At 40.5% G+C, this 22685-nt stretch overlaps 1 protein-coding gene across 1 annotated transcript; it reads right to left on the bottom strand.

Annotated features, from left to right (window-relative positions):
* Window positions 1–1928: 1928 nt before the first annotated feature.
* LOC133456276 (low choriolytic enzyme-like) lies at window positions 1929–19688 on the bottom strand. Its single transcript, XM_061734742.1, has 9 exons — window positions 19635–19688; window positions 19421–19457; window positions 19287–19337; window positions 16196–16333; window positions 15968–16094; window positions 14448–14626; window positions 14132–14213; window positions 13573–13697; window positions 1929–1954 (listed from the first exon to the last, which is right to left on the bottom strand). The coding sequence occupies exons 1-9, from the start codon at window positions 19686–19688 to the stop codon at window positions 1929–1931; spliced, it is 819 nt and encodes a 272-aa protein (XP_061590726.1).
* Window positions 19689–22685: the final 2997 nt, after the last annotated feature.

Raw genomic sequence — 22685 nt, 5'->3', positions numbered from 1 at the left:
GAAGCATTCTCTCCCCTCTGAAGTTAACGTGCTGTTGCTATGATACCAGCCGTACATCCTTACTCCTCCACTCACATAAAGCCTTTGTTTGTGTGTGTGTGTGTGTGTGTGTGTGTGTGTGTGTGTGTGTGTGTGTGTGTGTGTGTGTGTGTGTGTGTGTGTGTGTGAGTAAGAGGTATCTTTCTCTCAACGCCTCGACTGTCCTTGACCCATACACACACTTCTGTATACATCATACCTTCACACCTTTAAAGGTCACTGCGTTTGCAGTGAAGAAAGGTGTTTTTTCTATCTTTTATAGTCTTCTTCTTCTTCTCCCTCCCACCCACTCACCTGCAGAAACATCCCCATCTCAAAAACCGGCAAATTAAAGAAAAGTGTTAGATTGACTGGGGAACTGCTGTCATATTTCAAAAATCACCAATTACCCCTCACACTTTACGCATTAGGCCATAATCCATGATACAGCACGTGTACCCCTAGGGCTGGGCGATATATCGAGATTTTAATATATATCGATATATTTTCAAACGCGATATGGTACGAGACAATATCGTTTATATTGATTTAAAAAAAAAAAAAACTTTTTTTTTTTTTGATTTTGATATAGCTTATTTTGTGACAAATTGACTTGAATGTTTTATTTGAGATTTGCACAAATGTTTTGTGATTTGCACAACTATCAACCTCAGTTGAAAAGTCTGCCTGTTACTGTCTACACTGTATTAATTGCAAAGTGTATTTTAATTTAATTGTTATGCAGGAAAGGGATATTTGTTTTATTTTATTCAAGAAGCATTTTTATTCTATATATGCAGGCATTTTATTTTGATATTGTGCAGACCTCTGTTAATAAATGTACCTGTGACATTTGGCACGAGGCTTTGTATTAAAACTGAAAAATGAAGCTAACAGAGATGCTAACACAGATGCTATGCTATAATGCTTTGGGGGAAACCCCAATTATGGCACAGAAAAAATATCGAGATATATATCGAGTATCGCCATTTAGCTAGAAAATATCGAGATATGACTTTTGGTCCATATCGCCCAGCCCTACCCTACTGTTACACCAACTGCTGGATGTACAAATCCCATCAGGCTTGGACAGATTGAAAGTGGCAAATATTTATGGGATAGTCATGTAGAAATGTTTGTACCTCTTCTTTAATCCCTATTTAAACCACATTTGATCAGAAATTAACTTCAGTTAAGACTGACTTTCATTGTTTTTCTTTCACAGACTGCTCAGATGCAGAGCTGCAGCCGCTGCTGTATCCTGATGTTAAAGTGGGCGTAACGCTGATCACGCTTCTAGGAATGCACACCCCTGCATTGGTTGCGATAAAACACGTTTGTGTGTTGTGATTGTGAGAGTGTTATGTATGCTCAGATATGTTTAAAATGTGTTTCAAATAGAGTTATATATGCTTTGACTGTTTGTTCGTAGTAGGTCTTGTTATTGGGCAATTACTCAGATGAACAACAGATAGCACCATTTTTTTGTTCCTATTTCTTATTTAGCAAAAGTACAGCAAAAATAAAAGAAAGAACATGTGTGGGCAATACAAGGTAGTTTATGAGGGGACTGCTAATCATCAGACCTTGATGAAATGATCATCAGCAGGTGTGCAGACGTCTATAAATGCAGACCTTTTTTGAAGTTTGCTGGTCTGGATCACGCAGGTGTGGGTATATAAGAGACAGCAGTCAGCAGTTGTGTTAGAAAAATCGTTGTCGCTTCCCATTGATCCGGAAATGGTACAAAAAAAAAAAGAATAAAAGAAGCAATTTCCACACAATTTTAAATGTGATGTTTTCCAGTGAGGAGGATAATTGATCAATGGGAAACATTCAAGGCAGCTGCCAGTCTTTGAGGGGTGGACATCCCAGAAACTTCACCCCAATGTCAAACCTGTTCAGACCTTTCAGACCTCACTGAGCAGGTCGTATGCTGAGAGAGGTCAAGACAAATGACCAAGGTATAAGTAAGGCATTGAAAAAGTATTCATATATCAACATGCAGTACAGACCAAGAGTTTGGATACACCTTCTCATTCAAACAAATTGGGAAGTGTGTCCAAACCTTTGGTCTGTACTGTGTGTATGTATATGTATATATATATATATATATATATATATATATATATATATATATATATATATATATATATATATATATAATTAGTATTATATATTGCACTTGTTTTGTAGGTATACAGTGCTTTACAATAGGATCAGCTATGTGAGATACTTTAAAAACTGTCAGGTAATATCTGATAACTCAGTCTGATTCGTAATGTGACAAATCATACATACTGTAGCAAAAAGCTGAAACGGAGAACAACGGGATTGGATCATCTCTGATTTGACAGAAGATAATGAGCTGTGCCACATTCTCCAGAGTGCTTTAACTGTTCCTTCATCTTATCTTAGCTGGACCCCAGCAGACCACCGTGACCCTTCAGCAGCTATAGATGATGGAGGAATGGATGGATACTCCTTCACCGGTTAAACATTTAATATTTAGACTAAAGCATCTCCAATTAAAATCACTTTGGATATTTCTGCAGTACGCAAACACAATGGAATCAGTTTATTGGGGCATTACTTTGATGGATAATTGTTACTGGAATTTTGCAGAAATTAGGGAAGAAAAATAATGAAATCAATTATGTCTATTTTGTACTAAAGATTAAAAACGGGGTCTCTTGCTCAGACATAAACAGTCAGACACAGTAGGGATTTCTGTACACGTTTGTAAGTGTGCCTGTGGCACATGGTGGGATCGACGCGTCTCAGAATATATCTCTCTGTGGAGGGCCACTTTCTGCTGGCACTAAAAATGATAGAAATCTCTAGCTTTTCCAGGGATATTATGAGAATGCCCCGACCTGGAAGACGAGTCCCGGTTCTATTGACGACTCACTGGAGTCAAATAAACTGCTGACATATAACACAACATCGCCAACGGAAATGACAGAAGTACCGTGTTTATCTCCATAGAGGAGACTTTAAAATCTAATTTCTGTTTTTCGTCCTGCAAGTTAAATGAGGAAAGAGATCCCACAAATGGCTCTCTAGTAAGGTTTAAGCCAGCAGATGACTAGTTTAGTTTCTTCTAAAGATTGGAAACAGAGGGAAGTATTTATCCGGGCTCCATCCTCAAAACAAATGAAGACCTGTCAATTTAAACACCTGACTGACAAGCCCAGTAGAAGTTAGTCTAACTGCAAAAATAAATCTGGGTTCAGCCTAACTGCATCTGTGTGTAAAAGCCCCACCAACAGAGGCAAACATGGAAGGGCTATTTAAAGACATGTTGCTGTTTAAGCTGCTATTCGTGACACCCGTGAGTCATGTTCTTGTCTGGGATGCACGGTGGATGAAGTATGAGCCAATGTGATGCCAGGATTAAATCTGATTTAGCAAGTAAATGCCAAGTTTGGAAATGCACGACTGAGCTTTACTTCTATCTAAACGTTGTGCTTAAGGACAGTTTGTTTTGGTACTTTTGCAGAGAATTCAGATTTTATGGCGGGATTACCAGATGACCGCTGGGATAGCAATTAGACCTGCCTGTATTGTCATCAGAAATCCATTGCATTTACCTACTCGGATTTAACCAGGGTTTAAAAAAAAGAGATGTATTTCTAGACAGTTGTACAAGAGCTGCAGCACAAGTATAAGTTGACAACACAATGTTTTTTTATCCTGCATGACTCGCCGATGTGATGGTTTAGTTACAGCGTTTTTCTTTAGTATGTGGTGTTTAAACTGAGACACATTGACAAGAACTCTCTTGTCAGTTTAACCCTTGGATAACAGTCGCAGGGTTGTTTTTAAGTGTGCATGAGTAAACAATCATTTTCTAGAAATACTTGAGCAACTGTGCTGATCAACCGTGCATCCTGGGAAATAAAGGGAACCCCACTGCCCCCTTTTGGTGGAAGAATGTGATTTTACTGAGGAAACACTTTGACTCCGAAATGATTATTCATTGACTGGATATTTGAACTTTTCTGACAGAATATAAACATGCTCCAGATCTCTGGAAAGAGACATTTTTAGTGTAACATGCTGTATAAATTGAATTAAACTGAGCTGAATAAAGAAAAGAAGGAAAAGTCATGTCCTAAAACATTTTGACAATGACATGTTTTCTTTTTATGGATCTTAAAATAAATTAAGAATCAAAAAGACGTCTTATATAGTAATAATAACTAGAACATTTCAGGACATTTTGAAATGGGCATGCCCTACTGCCCATTCGTCCCCTCTGGCTGCTTTTGTTTGGGGCTGTAGTGGTTGAGTTCCAGGTTGTTCTGGTTCTGTCTGAGGTGGTTCTGGCCACGTTTGGGGTTGTTAATAATGGCCAATAAACCACACTCCCTGCTTCGCAGGGCCAAGGACGTTTTCGCAATATGGGCGTACCATTATGTTGGCATGCCCATAATAATGATGATGATGATATTGATAATAATATTAAAATATTTGGACAAAAGCAATCATTTATGACCTCTTGACCTGACTGATCTGTGGTATACTGTGCTCCAGTTTACTTCAGTCTCTGCATCCCATAATGCAACGCACAGCAGCTGTGACCGCACCATGGGTTACTTCTGCTCTCCATCAAAAGGAGGTGGCCCCGGATACTGAAGAAAATTCCTGCATTAATCAAAAAGTTTCAAAATTAAAATTTGAAACTTTACTCCGAAAAAAAGATGTTGAAAGTCTGAGATCAAGATATCTTGAATTTCTCTCCGATCGTAAATGTTCCCTTTAATGTCCTGATTACGTGGCAAAAGTGACATAATAGAGGTTTTGGAGCATCCAAATTTGTGTTTCCAGAAAGCCAAAATCCACAGCAATGATCTTAGAGAAGGAATTACTACTGCCTGTCAATCTATACATACATACAGTACATACATACAAATATGTGTTTGTATATATATATATATATATATATATATATATATATATATATATATACTGTATACTTAGAGAAATTGCAAAAAAAAACTACAGCAACCATGTCACAGCCCCGACCACAACCTGCCTGAAATGCTGGGGTGAAAGTTCACACCCAAAAACATAAATAAACTCTGAGGCAATGTCACGAAGAATCCTTTCACAACAATGTCCAAGAGCGAATGATCAATGTAAACTGAGTAACTATCTTCGATTCTGGCGTCTCCAGACCAGAGAAAATATCTGAACCACTCCCTGCAAGTTTGATGCATAACTCTGAAACAAACTGTGCGGTCCGATTTTTTTTGATAAACTTCTTTTTTTTCTGTATCCAGCAAATCATGTAATTAATGTCACTAAGTTTTGTCAGATAAATCGGTCCAATATGATTTTAGTCGTAGGGGACGGTGAAGCGAATATAGCCTTATTTTTACTTGCTTTTTATTTAGTCATTTCTACTGCACATTATGCAGTATAATGACCAATTGTACACGACTTCTCTTGATGCACTGCAATAATTCTCAATACATATTCAGACACCACTGCAAAATATCAAGCATGCTATGTGGTGCACTACATAGGGGCACCATCCCCTTTAAATCTACACTTAAAACCCATCTGATTGAAAATGCCATCTCTCCCTTACTAGAGTTGCAATGTCTAATTTTAACTTGTTTTATATCTTTAGTTTTCTTTATGGCATAAGATTTCAGTTTATGGTATTTGATTTTGTTTGTTTCCATCTTATTTACGGTGGCCTTGAGTGCTAGAAAGGCACCTATAAATAAAGCCTTTTATTATTATTTGAGCTTTTACGTTGTTATTAAGGCACATATTGACCAGAGCAATTAGAAAAGAAATGAACAAGCAAATCCAACAAAAAGAAAATCCTACAAACAAATAAGAGGGCGAGCTTACAATAACACCTCAAATGTATTAAGTCAAACTGCAGATGTTTGACGATGGTTACAAGTTCAAGCTGTGACCTCAGCAGAAGGAGATGTAATACCGTCATTGTCCAGCAGGTGTCAGGGCAGCCTGGCCTCTGAATTGTAAGTAATGGTTCTGCCCCTTTTTCAAAAGTCATGTAAACTGTTTTCTAAAATATTTCTTGCTCATAATACTTAATTTGCTGCCGATGTAAAACATTTAATAGATAACATAGATATGTAGAAACCAAATCCTTTTCTGCTGCTTTTGTTGTAATATTCCTGTTGACTTACATATCTGAGTCTGATGTGGCGTTGATGCACTTCATGCAACCAAGTTCTAGTTCAGGAGGAAGAAGAGGAAAAACAACAACAAATCCATAAATTTGAGATTAACTGCGTTGTGTGCTCACAGCATTTGTAAAGCCTGTTGATACGGATGATGTCATTTGCGGTCATTTTTCTAGCTTGCCCAAAATCAAGGTCGGAGTTACACTTGGCAACGATGGTTGGTTTATTATTCTTGAAAAAGGCATATCTTTTAGGAAACACACATTTATTAGGATTTTTTTTTTTGTGAAAATCAGTAATCAGTAATTTAACTGTTGAACTCAGAGACTTTCTTGTCTGTGTTAAATGCAGAACTTCTGTCTTTGTTCGGACCTGGCTCAATGTTCTGGAAGAGGATCTTAACGTACAGGTCTCTGTCGGAGTGCACTTGTTCTTGATTGAAGCCCAGAGCGTGAAAAAGCTCATGCTGCACCGTAGAGTGATCCAGACAGCTGTCTCTCTGCAACGCGATGTACTTTTATCTGTCAAATTGCTGTTCTGGACACCCAGAATTTAATTACCGGTAATTAAATAAATGAATAATACGTTGCTGCCCTCTATTGGTAAAAACATGTTAATTTATTGAAGAAATATTATTTAATGATGTTTAAACTTGTTGATATGTTTAGTCATTCATTAAATATATCTTTTTATTTAATAACCAAAATATCTTCTCTCTGAAATACCAAAAGGAAAGAAGAAGATATGTTGCCAAAATTACCTCAATAATACTATCAACATATGCCTGTCAGATATGGATTACACACTTTGAAGTTATAGACTATTAGTATTTGTTACAATTAGCCTGATTAGCCCAGATGGCGGTAAAGTGGGTTGTTTAATGACGTGTTTATGAAATAAACCTTCAAGTATTGATCTTTCTTCTGCAATTTAGTCAGTTTCAGATGATCATTTTATGATCTGAAACATGCAACCGTTGTATGATAAAGTATCCTACTGAATGAGATTCCGGTTTAAAAAATAGTTTGACGGCAACTGTGGGGAAAAAAAAGAAAGAAATACAGTATGGGGCGATATATATTTATATATATATATATATGTACATATATCTGCTGCTTACTGACTGCGGAGTCAATGTAGGGATTGTAGACCAAGCGTCCAGACTGAGGCCACTTGCAGCCTTTATCAGTGCATGTACCTGCATTCCTGTATAGACTGCTCTGCACGGCAATGTTGTTGTGCAGCACAGGTGTTTCTGTAAAATTACAAAAATGTGAACGGGTATGTGAAACAGGATATGGAAGAGAGATTTACCGGTACTCATCCAACTTCTGTTACAATTCCTATATTGCATGTGCAGCACAAGGCTGTTCACAACATAAAAGCAGTAGACAACACAAATAATAATATGAAACTCCCAACCATGACCCGTACTACCACTTATTTCCAAACTTAAAAGAAAAACAGGACATGGAACAACACAGTAAACACTATCATAAGTTTAAAATGCCAACACTTGAAGTTCTCTTGAAGTGTAGTAGCAGCAGAACTGGAGGAGGTGGCTGGAGGGAAGGGAAAAAAGAGAAGAAACCCTGACCTGCCATCGTTGATGCACCCTTTCTGTGGAAAACCACTTTCTGTTACATCCTAACTGCTTTCAGATGTTATGGGAAAATGACAATAGTGCTCAGTCCCAGTGCTACTGAGTCACACAAGTCAAATAAACTGCTCAGAGGCAAAGAGACGAGCAAAAGGAAAACACAGAGACAAAATGTTTATGTTGACTGTCCATGAAGGAGATATCTGCAGACCTGGGGCCTCATGTACGAAACGTGCGGCGCACAAAAAACGTGCGTACGCAACTTTCTACGCTCACGGACGGATGTTCGAAAAGTGATTTGAACGTGGAAAGTTGCGGTCTTTCACGCACACACCAAGGCTGGCGTACGCACTTTTCTGAGGTTTCTTGAACAATAAGTTCAAGACCACACGTGAAGGACACGACAGTCCCCACATTACCAAATAAGTTAGACACGAGTGGAGCTGCAACAATCTCACAATCAACCACGTGATCTGAACATACAACTAAAGGCAAGAGCTCAACGATGGAACACACAAATCCCAATCACAGTCTTGGTTCTGTTCAGAGGAACCTGCTGATGCATCAGATCACACCGATCTGCTGGTCCAGGACTAAGACTGGACCAGCAGCTGGTTCAGGTACCAATAGGATCTTCTGGATCTCTGCCCTGAACTGGACCAGCTGCTCCGATTCAGACCAACATGATGCTTTCAGCGGGAGCTGCTGACAGGTCGGACATCTCTCAGTCGCCATGACGACCGTATGGGACGCCTACTCGAGATAAAAGCCAGATCCTAAAACATCCCATAACTGTGTCTGGACAGAAAACCATTAAAATACATTTTGCAGCGAAGAACCGGTTCTGTAAAGTTGTCTTTTAAAATAAAACTAAGATGTCAAGGAAAGGTTTGTTGGTACGAACTGATGTGATTCAGCAATGAATGAATGAAGTTGAATGAATTAAGTTTTTATTGAATGTTTAGGCAACTTTCAGAGTCTGATATTGAGTCGGCTGCAGGTGCTGCAGGACTCCAGAAAGTGTTTCTCCGTTACAACGGTGCATCCGAGGTGCAGAACTTAACTCCTCAAATTCATCTTCCCTTTGATTTATTTTCATTTGATCATAAATGCTCAGCTGCCTTAAGGAAGCTTCACCGGAAATTAGAGGAATGGCTCGACGAAGATCTGAAACAGCAGTTAAATGTGAAAACTGCTGACATAACAAGAAACAATGTACAGCTGGAAATGTTCATGCGCAGCCAGCTTCGCAGGAAATTACAGCAAGGACTTTACTGATTCCCCAAACAATAAAGTTCTAGTAGTATTCAACACACCTAAGAAAGCCATCTATCACAGTGGGCCCAACATGGCGTCAGCATGCGGTAATGTGAATCCTTGACAAAACACAATTGAGAGGTGGCTGTTGAGAAGCACATGAATGGATGGATTTCTAAGAAGACTTGGAGAAGAAGATGTCATGGTTTTGACAGAACATGAAAGAACGGACCAGCCACTACCGTGGACGCCGTAGGAAAGTACATGGCTCTTTTAGATTATTATTTTAGGAGAGAGGAAGAGATAACATGGGATTGGCCGGAAGAGGAGTCACCCTTCTGGGGAACCCACCTGGTGTTGGGATGGGTCCTCAGAGCATTCAGGCTCAGTACAGGTTCCAATGGAGACATTGGCGGCGCCGACAACCCCCTCCTGTCTGTTCCTGAGGTGGTCCCGTTATCTGCCTCCACCTCTGCCCAGGTTTATGCCTCTGCTACTGCCACTGCCCCTGCCTCCGACCCTGCCCATGTTTCTGCATCCGCCTCTGAAGGTATCGAGGCCTCTGCCCAAGACTCCTCATGACCCAAGCTCTGACTCCCTCCTATCTCTGTTCCTAAGGTGGTCCCGTCATCTGCCTCTACCTCTGTCCAGGACTCTGCCTCCACCCCTGCCCAGGTTTCTGCCTCCGCCTCTGCAGGTATTGAGGCCTCTGCCCAACACTCGTCATGACCCAAGCTCTGGCTCTGTTCCTGACCTTGTTTCTGACCCAAGTTCTGACTCTGTTCCTGACCCGAGCTCTGACTTTGCTACAGATTTTGTTCTGGCCATGGGTTTGACAGTTCCTGCCTAGTCTGGCTAGTCCCAAGGCCGGACTCGTAGACCGTCTCTGCCATCTGCCGGCGCCGGCTTCCTGGTCTCTGTTTGTGTGTTGGCCTGAGATTAAACTCTGAATTCTGACTATTGAATGATGAATGAGCTTTACTGATCATTTCCACTGCAACTGAATTGTCAGAACACCATGATTTGTTTCTTGGACCATTTGGACCCCCAGAGCCAGTATGAAACTACTGTAGGGTAAAGCTTGTGGAGTGCTGTGGATTTGGAATATGAAATCTGGATTTCTAGGACAGGTTTCTGTTTGCTGGACCCCCGCCACCCTGCCACCCCACCACGGATTTCTTAAGGATTTATATTTACTTTTTAAAACATTTTTTCTGTCTTCTGTCTTTATCTCTTTGACTTCACATCGGTAGCTCCATTCAAAAAGCTGCTCAACTCAATCCTGATATGATATCAATGGCTTAACTTTTATCTGCTTCATTTCTCTTAAAGTAACAACAGAACGGACCTCAGTCGGCCACTTAACGTCTTTTCAGTAAAGTTCCAAACCCCTGAATATGGGATGTACTTTGGACTTTATGGACATTAAAATGGCAGCAATTCCTCAATTGTAAATGTCAATTTTTGTGAAAACTCTTACGTAAACTAAGCAAACTTTGATCACATGTTAGCTGTTTTTATTTTAAATCAATTGTGGTGTTGTGTGCAGGAAAAATAACACTTTGTTTGGTGAACAAAACTTTTATTAATATTTTTTTTTCAAGAATAATCACAGACATTGATGACAATATATAATTTCCTCAATTCAATTCAGTTCAATTCCAATATTCATACTTTGTTACCTGGAGGAAAATCTTTCTTTAAAAACTGTTATTTACATTTCTTCAACAAGTTAATATAAATATTAGAATTTTGGCAGTACACACACACACACACACACACACACACACACACACACACACACACACACACACACACACACACACACACACACATGTATGTAGTTAGTATATATATATATATATGTGTGTGTGTGTGTGTGTGTGTGTATTTCTTGATCACATAATTTGGCCTGTAAATAATTTAGATATGAAATCAAATATTGAGATTACAGTACATTTAATTTCCAAATACCTGCAACTCATTGTATTTATATTGTCATTAAATTGTAAATTTTGAAAGGTGCTTATTGTCATTTACAAATATCTTGGGAAACTACTAACAATATTCTCAATTCAAACCCAAATATTTATCCTGTTGGTGTTTTTATGTGTCTGATGATCATTAGGGCCCGAGCACCTTCAGTGCGAAGGCCCTATTGTATCTGTAGGAATTTTTCTTTCTTTCTTTCTTTCTTTCTTTCTTTCTTTCTTCTGACGAAAGGAGGGCCTTTTTGCCCCCCTAAACGTGCCCAAAAAGTCACCAAATTTTGCATGCAAGTCAGGCCTGGCGAAAAATTTGATATTTAATGGTTTACATTAATGGGCGTGGCAAAATGGCTCAACAGCGCCCCCCGGAAAACTTTGTGCCTCAAGCCCCACAATACGGTTTGACGTACATGCACGAAAATCAGTACACACCTGTATCAGTACACAACCTAAAGAAAAGTCTCTTGGCGACATGGCCGAAACCGAACAGGAAGTCAGCCATTTTGAATTAATCGTGTCACTTTGGCGCAATTTATGCCATTCCTTCGGCAGTTAATAAGGCCCGAACCGTAACGTGCCCCCAAGTGTGTTATACATCAAAATGTGCGTCTCCATCCTGCGACAACACGCATTACTTTTCTCTTTCAAAAGCGTTACCGTGGCGACGCTAGACGCCAAAAAGCGCACCCACACTTCATCTGGTTGGTTCAGACAGAAAAAACTTTGCGCCTCAAGCCCCATAATACGGTTTGACGTACATGAACGAAAATCGGTACACACCTGTATCATGTCGCAACTAAAAGAAAAGTCTCTTGGCGCCATGGCCGAAACCGAACAGGAAGTCGGCCATTTTGAACATTCTGAATTAATCGCGTAATTTTGGAGCAATATGAGCCATTCCTTCGAGAATTAATACGGCCCGAACCGTAACGTGCACCCAGGTGTGTTATACATCAAAATGTGCGTCTCTATCCTGCGACTACACGCATTACTTTTCTCTTTCAAAAGTGTTACCGTGGCGGCGCTAGACGCCAACAAGCGCACCCCCCCCTTCATCTGATTGGTCCATATTTGATAGTTCCCCAAAAGGCACCAAATTTGGCATGCAAGCCAGGCCTGGCGATAAATTTGATATTTCATGGTTTGCATTAATGGGCGTGGCAAAATGGCTCAACAGCGCCCCCCGGAAAACTTTGTGCCTCAAGCCCCACAATACGGTTTGACGTACATGCACGAAAATCGCTACACACCGGTATCATGGCACAACTTAAAGAAAAGTCTCTTGGAGCCATGGCCAAAACCGAACAGGAAGTCGGCCATTTTGAATTAATTGTGTAATTTTGGCGCAATTTATGCCATTCCTTCGGCAATTAATACGGCCTGAACCGTAATGTGCACCCAGGTGTGTTATACATCAAAATGTGCGTCTTCATCTTGCGACTACGCGCATTACTTTTCTCTTTCAAAAGTGTTACCGTGGCGACGCTAGACGCCAAAAGGCGCGCCCCCCCTTCATCTGATTGGTCCATATTTGATAGTCACCAAATTTTGCATGCAAGCCAGGCCTGGCGATACATTTGATATTTCATGGTTTGCATTAATGGGCGTTGCCTAACGGCTCAACAGCGCCCCCTAGAATACTATTCTCTGCCATAACTTTTGAATGGTTTGACATAAAGAGTCGTGGGTGGTGTCATGGGACTCGGTATTGAGTCCTTTACCATAATTGGTGAAAATTAGCCCCGCCCCTTCTTCTGATTGGTTGTCCCTATTTCCCGCTATAACTTTTGAATGTTTTGACATAGAGAGTAGTGGGTGGTGTCATCAGACTCTGTATGGACTCCTTGACCTTCATTGGCCTGAATTAGCCCCGCCCCTTCTTCTGATTGGTTGTCCCTTTTTTCTGCTATAACTTTTGAATGGTTTGATATAGGAAGTCATGGGTGGTGTCATTTCTGATATGCTTATGGGGGGCGGTGGCCGTGAGTGCGAGGGCCCGTTCATCGCTGCTTGCAGCTTTAATTATTTTTTTTCTCTCCAATGATCTATTCAGGCTTTGCGATAAAGAAGTGAGTAAATACATGCAGCTGAAATTCTGATGTTTGAGAGTGGCTGCAAGTACAAGATCTGACCCCCACAGAGAAAGATGTCCTGATCCAGCTGGTGGCACTGCAACCAGAACTCTAAAATTCAAGAAAAGTTTTGCCCCGTTTTTTAAGATCTGTTGTTTGTTTATCTTATGTCTATATTCTTGCAGCTAAATAGAATGTATGTAGCACAGACATATAGATGAGCAATATTGTCTGCTCTTTGGAAGTGGCATTCTGGTGGCCCAACAGATCTGGGCCTGTTGTAACGCTGATTAACTGGGGTTTCTGGAGGCCGAACTCTTCATGCAACTGCGTCCTGGTCCAGCAAGAAAGAAAAAGAAAAGGAGAAAAATCAAACATTAAATCTAATATTTCAAGTCAAACAGCTTGTTTATTGTGTTATTACCAGCTGTACAAGTCTGGCAATGGCAGTGTTTTGTACTCACAGCATTTGTAAAGCTTGTTGAGGCGGGCAATGTCATTGTGACTCATTTGACGGGCATATCCGAAGGAAAGTCTGGGGTTGTCCTTGGCAACAATAGTCGGTTGTCCATTTTTGGAGAAGTCGTAACTTTTAGAACCAAACATTTCAGAAGGGACCATCAGTAAAGAATTTGAATGTCTTTCATATACTGGTTTGAGGAAGGATTTTATTGCCGTTGGACAGCCTTCTGACACAACACTCCCCATTTCTCCAGATGTGGGACTGGAACCATGAGATCAGGGGCTTGGAATAATACAGATGTTTGGGGTTCAGTGTTCTGATCAATCCAGCAACCTTCTGGTGGGAAGGCAGCTGACTCTACCTACAACTCCACATCCATCCCAGTCATCTCACTCCTACCCATCCACGCGCTACATACGCGAGTACATAAAGTACAAACTATAGCAGCTAAAATCTCTGTGCCTTTCCATGCACACAAAAGCGCCAGGAGGAGGACCAGAGATGAGCATCAGAGGACTATTATTCACCGTCTCAAGTATGCAGTCTCACTCAATACTCACTTTTTGTAATGCATGACAGATGCAAAGTCATAGGGAGTCCCCAAGTTGTTGGTCTGCTTCTTCATGAAATTGTGTCTTTGATCTGTCCAGGAGTCAAAAACAGAGAAAACATTCAGTCTCAGCTGACGACTATTTACATTTCAGGTGAAAGTTTTTGTGTTTTGAAGAGCAAAATGTTTTTCAAAGTGGTTTTAAGAGTTTGTCGAAGATGTAGACGGACTAAAACATAGAGATTGTACACAGGCAGTCATAGATGGGTCTGGTGGTTTTATTCATGTAGGGGCTATGAAATGAATACTTTGATGTGTAAACTGACCCGGCCTAATGTTCTGGAAGAGGATCCTAACGTATCGGTCTCTGTCGGAGCGCACTTGCTCGTGATTAAAGCCCAGAGCGTGGAGAACCTCGTGTTGCACTGTAGAGTGGTACGTGCAGCTGTATCGCTCCAAAGAGATGTACTGTCCTCCGTTCTGACGCCCAAGGCTGGACCAACACCTGAAATACACACACGTCGGTGCAAGACAAAAGAAAAGAGCAGGAAATGTTGATCGTATGTTCAAGAGCAATGATCACATCTCGTAAAAAGTTCTGCATTCCAGTAAATCTAATTCAAAACACTTAAATTAAACCTCAAGATTCTGATAAAGAAATTCCTGCTGATTCAAGCGACATAAAACTTTTGCTCAGTGGGTTTTATGTTCTTCATACATCACAGCACCACATATACTGTATGTAGAACTTTGCTGACAGTATGCAATACAGAAGATAAAAGCTGCTGCCAGACAGTTTACTTTGGCTGTTAAAAGGAAAAAAACATGCTGGAAACAGCTGTGTGCCAAAACTAAATCGTGCTTGAAGCTTTTTATATTAGAATGATGCAATGGCAGCATTTCTTTTGAAAGGTTGCACGTTGGTAGAGCTTCTTCAGGTGACTGGAAACTAAGTCCTGACTTCATTGTCCCATTAAGTGGACGACAGTATCAATAACCTCCTCTGCAGGAGCGGCTCAGTATTACAGCGCTTTTGTAGCATAACCCTGCATATGGAATAAGTTCTTCAAAGAGAACACCAAGACATGTTTCAACCAAACTTGCCGACAAAAACCCAAACCAGTCACTGAACTGAGTTGAAATAAGGAGAAAAAAAAAGGTTTCCGTAAAATTATACGGGACACTCCAGCAGCCACACATTAGCACGAAAGCTTGATACTTGAAACTGAAGAGGAGAAGAAGTTGTTTAGGTAGCTTAGGTTCTTATATTTGGTGAACATTCTGTTGAGTTTTAGGAAAATATTGAGAGGTAGAGTAATAGGGTATTACAAGGCATTCTGATTAGAATATAATTTCGACTAAGCAGTCATTTAGAGTACATTTATTTTCTATCTTTTTTCTTTACTTTGAATTATTGGTGATAGATTTATCTTTTACAGGGTGGAGGATAGGCAAAAATTAACTCCTGCTTCAGCTTATTCCTCTTTCGCTACAGAATTTGTGTTACTGCGTGAAACTGATTTGTGTAAATTATGATGATGTTTGTCACCTACAGACAGAAAATATAAGTGGCATATAATGCATTGTAACCAAAATAAACAAACAATCAATCAATCAAATTTGGAGGTCTGAGAAAACCCCCACTTGGAATATTTACTGTTATTCTCTACCAAAGCTGTGGGGCTCATAACGGGCTATTTAGGTAAGCCCTTGTATGGAGTACATACTGCTGCATTGTATGTCTGCAGCAGTCGAGGTCTGAATAAATCTGGTCATGATTCGTTCTCTTGAGGCAACTGAGTTGGAGCAGGAAAACATATGAACATATGTGAACATGTGTTTGTACCCAGACTGAGGTCGAGTGAAGAAGTGGATGTAATCACGGCGGCCCTCAGCCCACGGGATGAAGCGAATGCAGGTGGACTCGTGGAAACTCTTCAGACCTCTCAGGATGATGCTGCGTTCTTTATCACCTGCAAAGAAGTTCAACGGTGGATTGAAGCTTCTGGAAATCAGTTGAATCCAGCAAAGCAAACAGCAACCATTCTGGTTGTTTTCCATCAGAGCTGCTTACTGTATGTGTTGTCGATGTAGTAGGGCACGTAGACGTAGCGTCCAGATTTAGGCCACTTGCAGCCTCTGCCAGTGCATGGATCTGCGTTCTTGAGTACAGGATCCACCACGGCGATGTCACCGAGCAGCAAAGGCGTTTCTGTAAAACAACAACAGCAGAAATTCTCTGTGACAAGAACATGTAAGAGAATCTCGTTAAACTGACTATTTCCTGTATATTTTGTAAAATATATTGAACATCCATGAAGGTATGAATTGCACTTAAATAAGCTTGTCTTTATATAACTTTTAAAATGATAGCAATATCAATTAAAGCTGCAAGCAGCGATGAACGGGCCCTCGCACTCACGTCAACCGCCCCCCATAAGCATATCAGAAATGACACTTACGACTTCCTATGTCAAACCATTCAAAAGTTATAGCAGAAAAAAGGGACGACCAGTCAGAAGAATGGGCGGGGCTAATTAAGGCCAAAGAAGCTCAAGGACTCATTACAGAGTCCCATGACACCACCCACGACTCTTTATGTCAAACCTTTCAAAAGTTATGGCAGAGAAAAGTTTTCTAGGGGGCGCTGTTGAGCCATTAGGACACGCCCATTAATGCAAACCATGAAATATCAAATTTATCGCCAGGCCTGGCTTGCATGCTAAATTTGGTGGCTTTTGGAGAACAATCAAATATGGGCCAATCAGATGAAGGGGAGGCGCGCTTTTTGGCATCTTGCGTCGTCACGGTTACACTTTTGAAAGAGAAAAGTATTGCGCGTAGTCGCAGGATGGAGACACAAATTTTGATGTATAACACATCTGGGTGCACGTTGAGGTTCGGGCTGTATTAATTGCGGAAGGAATGGCATAAATTGCGCCAAAATTACACAATTAATTCAAAATGGCCGACTTCCTGTTCGGTTTTGGCCATGGCGCAAATAGACTTTTCTTTAAGTTGCGACATGATACAGGTGTGTACCGATTTTCGTGCATGTACGTCAAACCGTATTGTGGGGCTTGAGGCACAAAGTTTTCTAGGGGGCGCTGTTGAGCCATTTTGCCACGCCCATTAATACAAACCATGAAATATCAAATTTATCGCCAGGCCTGGCTTGCATGCAAAATTTGATGACTTTTGGAGAACTATCAAATGTGGACCAATCAGATGAAGGGGGGGCGTGCTTTTTGGCGTCTAGCGTCGCCACGGTAACACTTTTGAAAGAGAAAAGTAATGGGGGTAGTCGCAGGGTGGAGACGCACATTTTGATGTATAACACACCTGGGTGCACATTACGGTTTGGGCGGTATTAATTGCCGAAGGAATGGCATAAATTGCGCCAAAATTACAACAATTAATTCAAAATGGCCGACATCCTGTTCAGTTTCCGCCATGGCACCAAGAGACTTTTCTTTAAGTTGCGGCATGATACAGGTGTGTACCGATTTTCGTGCATGTACGTCAAACCGTATTGTGGGGCTTAAGGCACAAAGTTTTCCGGGGGGCGCTGTTGAGCCATTTTGCCACGCCCATTAATACAAACCATGAAATATCAAATGTATCGCCAGGCCTGGCTTGCATGCCAAATTTGGTGCCTTTTGAGGAACTATCAAATATGGACCAATCAGATGAAGGGGGGGCGCGCTTTTTGGCGTCTAGCGTCGCCACGTTAACACTTTTGAAAGAGAAAAGTAATGCGCGTAGTCGCAGGATGGACACGCACATTTTGATGTATAACACACCTGGGTGCACGTTACGGTTCGGGCCGTATTAATTCTCGAAGGAATGGCATATATTGCTCCAAAATTACGTGATTTATTCAGAATGTTCAAAATGGCCGACTTCCTGTTCGGTTTCGGCCATGGCGCCAAGAGACTTTTCCTTAAGTTGCGACATGATACAGGTGTGTACCGATTTTCGTTCATGTAAGTCAAACCGTATTATGGGGCTTGAGGCACAAAGTTTTTTCTGTCTGAACCAATCAGATGAAGGGTGGGCGCGCTTTTTGGCGTCTAGCATCGCCACGGTAACGCTTTTGAAAGAGAAAAGTAATGCGTGGTGTCGGAGGATGGAGACGCACATTTTGATGTATAACACACTTGGGGGCATGTTACGGTTCGGGCCGTATTAACTGCCGAAGGAATGGCATGAATTTCGCCAAAATGACACGATTAATTCAAAATGGCCGACATCCTGTTCGGTTTCGGGCATGACTCCAACAGACTTTTCTTTAAGTTGTGCCATGATACAGGTGTGTACCGATTTTCGTGCATGTACGTCAAACCGTATCGTGGGGCTTGAGGCACAAAGTTTTCTAGGGGGCGCTGTTGAGCCATTTTGCCACGCCCATTAATGCAAACCATTAAATATCAAATTTTTCACCAGGCCTGGTTTGCCTGCAAAATTTGGTGACTTTTTGGGCACGTTTAGGGGGGCAAAAAGGCCCTCCTTTCGTCAGAAAAATAATAACGCAAAGAATTCCTACAGATACAATAGGGCCTTCGCACTGAAGGTGCTCGGGCCCTAATAAAGAACAAATACATATCTTTTCTTTAAATGTACTTAATTTTAATGTCTATATTAAAAGTTAGATCAACATAAATGTTAAATATAAAAACCAAATAAAAAAAAAACATTTAAGTAAAAACTAGGCTAAAATTAATCATGTGAGTGTTTTTAAATCAGGGACGGATTCAATCTTGTCAGATCTGGGTCTGTGATGTCACATTACCCTGCAGATTTAAACAGCTAATTGAGTACGTTTCAGTGGTGACTGTGCCGGGCGGTGTGGCGCTAGAGATTTGGAGTTTATAATGACATCAAACCTCCAAATAAATGTTTTCAGGTACAGAAGCCTTTATATTGTTTTACAATATGCCACATTTAAGGTAAACACTGACATAAATGTAATGGTGAAGGCGGCAAATTAAACATTTCTCAAACACAAACAATATAAGCATTTTAAACTATTTCCTGACAAATTGTTACTCAATAATCATAATGTACATTTTAATGTATGTTCATCTTGTTACACCGTTAACTCGTTCAGCTTGCTGCATCTGTGTCTTGTACTCTGTAGTATTTATATCTGAAACGGGTCTTACTTGAGCCAGCTCTGGGTGTCGGGATGATTTCAAAGACATTCGTGGACTTCTCTGAGGGAAAAAGAGACAAAACCCTTCAGCTTTACAGTAAAATAAATGCACTGAAGACGCCAGAAATTTATTACCCAACTCACCCGTTCGATCCCCAAGGTCAGTCGGTGCGCTCTGCAGCTAAATGCACAAAGTCAATTCACTCTTTAGAAAACATTGTAGCAAATCAATGGCATCTTTCATAAGATTGCTCAATGAAAATGTATTTCAGATACTCAAATCCCCAAACTTGCAAATCTTTAATTTGAAAACTGAAAAAAAAAAAAAATTGTTACCAAGATTCACAGTCAAACTTACCGGAGAAAAATCGATCAATGAGAGGAAGAGGAGGAACAGGAAAGCTGGAGTCATGATGAAGGTTCTCTACAGTCCAGCTTCAGAACTAAAGCAGTCGAAACCGTGAAGTTTATTTTTCATTATCACACGTCTGGAACATGCAAGTATTAAAACCGAGTGTAAAGGAGTGAGAGCTGAGTCTGAGAGGAGCTTACCTGTTGTAGCAGGAGTCTGATCCTGGATGTAGCAGATTCCTCTCTTCTTATAGTCAGCTCACACAGGAAGGAGGTTGTCTGATCAGGTTAGACGCCAGTCCAGCCTTCTTTCTGATCAGCTCAGTTCAAGACGATTTCTGAATAATAATTGGGGAAGGATATGATGTCACGATGAATAATAGTGTGGTTATACAACACGTGATGATGTCATAGGAAAGCAGATTTATTTGGAGCTGAATTTAACAACTGAATCCCAATTTTGCAATATAACTTCCTCCATGTTAATGCGTCATTGTTTTTAAACCTCATAATATTTTGTGTCTCAGTTCTTTTTTAAGATGGATTTCAAAAGTCTGAGGTGTCAGCCACCTCTTTAGTTAGATTAGAGGACCTCATATAACTAAAATAGAAAATACACTAAAAATGAACACAACGATTCTCGAGTTTACTTAGATTTTTGAATTCTAAATACATCTGAAAATGAGAACTCATTGCAGATATTTTATCAATATGCATCTATTCAAGAGAAACTCTTGTTATTAATAACTTTATCTCTCTAACCCTTTAACTCACACCAACAGGTCTCACGTGTACTTACGCTACAATTTACCACATCGCTTTAAATAAAACTGTCTGCTAAATGTAATATGATGAAAAGATGTGGTCTTGAAGGCAACACTAGTGTCCTTTCCTGCATTAATGCTGCCATCACAGAAGTGGGAATGAGGTTTCCCAAGAACCCTGATACAAGCGCTGATGGACGATGATGATGACGACGACGACGACAACGACGACGATGATTGGCTATCACAGGTGTCCAGCTCATGTCTCTATCTTTGTCCTTCTCGCACTAAAATTCCTCCAGATTCCTTAAGTCTTTTACTGATATTATGTACCACAGAAGGAGAAACATATAAGCAGAGATCAATCAGATTCGAGTCCAGATCCCAAAAAGGGTTTGATCAGAAAGAAGGCATCTGACGTCTTCATTGTGCGAGTTAATTTACTTTAACACGACCAGTGTTCCTCAGCTCCAGTCCTCATGTACCACGGCCATGCATGCTTTAGGTGATTCCGTGGAACTGAGAAAACTCTATTAAATGTGCAGAATGTGAACAACTGTACAAACTGCAGTCAGCTAGAAGAGCCGGGATGGGAATTTCAGTCCTTTCCAAGTGGTCAAACTTCTCCTCTCATCTTTAACGTGAGACTCCGGCCATTATGTGCAGTTCTCTTCAGTCTTTTGTATTTGTGATCTTGTTCTTTCAGTCACTACCCATCGTTCATAGGCGATGGTTGGAACATAGATCAAGCAGTATATGGAGCTAGAACAGTCTCATAATTCACAAAGGAAACAAAGGGAGATATCTGATTGGTTGCAGATCCTTTCGTGTTAAAAAAAACGTATTTGTGGATTGAGTCACGTCAGGGGAGTCTCAAAAGTCACACGCAAATCCAGCACAGCTCACAGACAAAAAAAAATGTTTGTAAATCAGGTTATAAGTGTGTGTGCAACAAAAATACATTTGTGTACAGTGTATCTTGTCCTACGCACGTGTGAATTGTTCTGTGCATTTGTGAATCGGTCTGTGCATTTGTGAATTTTGTCCTGTGCATTTGTGGTCGGCCTGTGCATTTGTGGATCGGTCTGTGCATTTGTGAATTTTGTCCTGTGCATTTGTGGATCGGCGTGTGCATTTGTGAATTATGAGACTGTTCTAGCTCCATAGTAGTAAGCTGAGGGTTTCACCTCCTGCTCCATCCTCCTCTCACTTATGAACGAGACCCCAAGATACTGGAACTCAACGTTTGAGAGGCAACAACTCACACCCAACCTGCACAAGAACAATCCACCCTTTCAAAATAAAACAGTTAAAGACATTACTGAATGTTCGTCTGATGCTGAAATTCACGATGACAAACAAGTGATGAAGACAATTGGGCCAATATGGGGATCTGCATCTCACGCGGGACGCCTCACCGACTACTCAACATCAAACCAGACAAAAAGACAACATGCTCTCTTTGAGAAGAGATTCTTCTAAATCCTTTAATTTAAAATGTTCTGTTGTCTTTTCACCTTTAAAAGCCTAATATAGTATTATTTGAATTTGAAAAGAATAGAATTAGAATAGAATAGAAATTCTTTCTTTACAGGAGCAAAATATATAAACTATGCATTACAAAATCATAAAGTACAAGAAAAAAAACTCAATTTGAAAATAGTTTTTTTAAAACACTGTACTGACATTTACAGTTTAGGGCATCCATCTGTGTTGTCGTCAGCACATTTGTTCTTCATGGTTCTTACACACAAGTCAATGATTCACTTCAGGAAATGAGATTTTCTGATGGTTTAATTGGTCAGACTGATTTAACTGTGTATTGATAACTTCCTAAAAAGGATTGTTTTTCTTGCTTTGTGTTCGGTCTTTATCATCCATCCATGACAAGTAATGGATGTTCCCTTAGATGGATGGATGGATGGATGGATGGATGGATGGATGGATGGATGGATAGATTTAACATTGAATCAATCATAAAATGCTATATTTATCATTCACTACACTTCTTGATTTTAGATTTCCTTTACTAAATCCATTCAAAACAAAAACAAAGAAAAAAACATGTCTTATATATATATATACATATACATATATATCCATTTTTATTTTTATTTTTTTTTGGGGGGGGGGGGCAACCCGCCACCCGCGAGACCAGAGGCCGACAAGGAAGAACACGGAACCCAGGCCACCAGCAACCCCACAGAGGGGAGAAGAGGGCGGGAGGAAACCCCCCGCCAGCGCCCCCCCCCCCCCCCCCCCCCCCCAGCGGCAGCCTATAACAAAAATAAAGA

The sequence above is a fragment of the Cololabis saira genome, chromosome 2 (assembly GCF_033807715.1).
Source record: "Cololabis saira isolate AMF1-May2022 chromosome 2, fColSai1.1, whole genome shotgun sequence".
NCBI lineage: Eukaryota > Metazoa > Chordata > Actinopteri > Beloniformes > Belonidae > Cololabis > Cololabis saira.
This window is presented reverse-complemented; position numbering and strand designations above follow the sequence as displayed.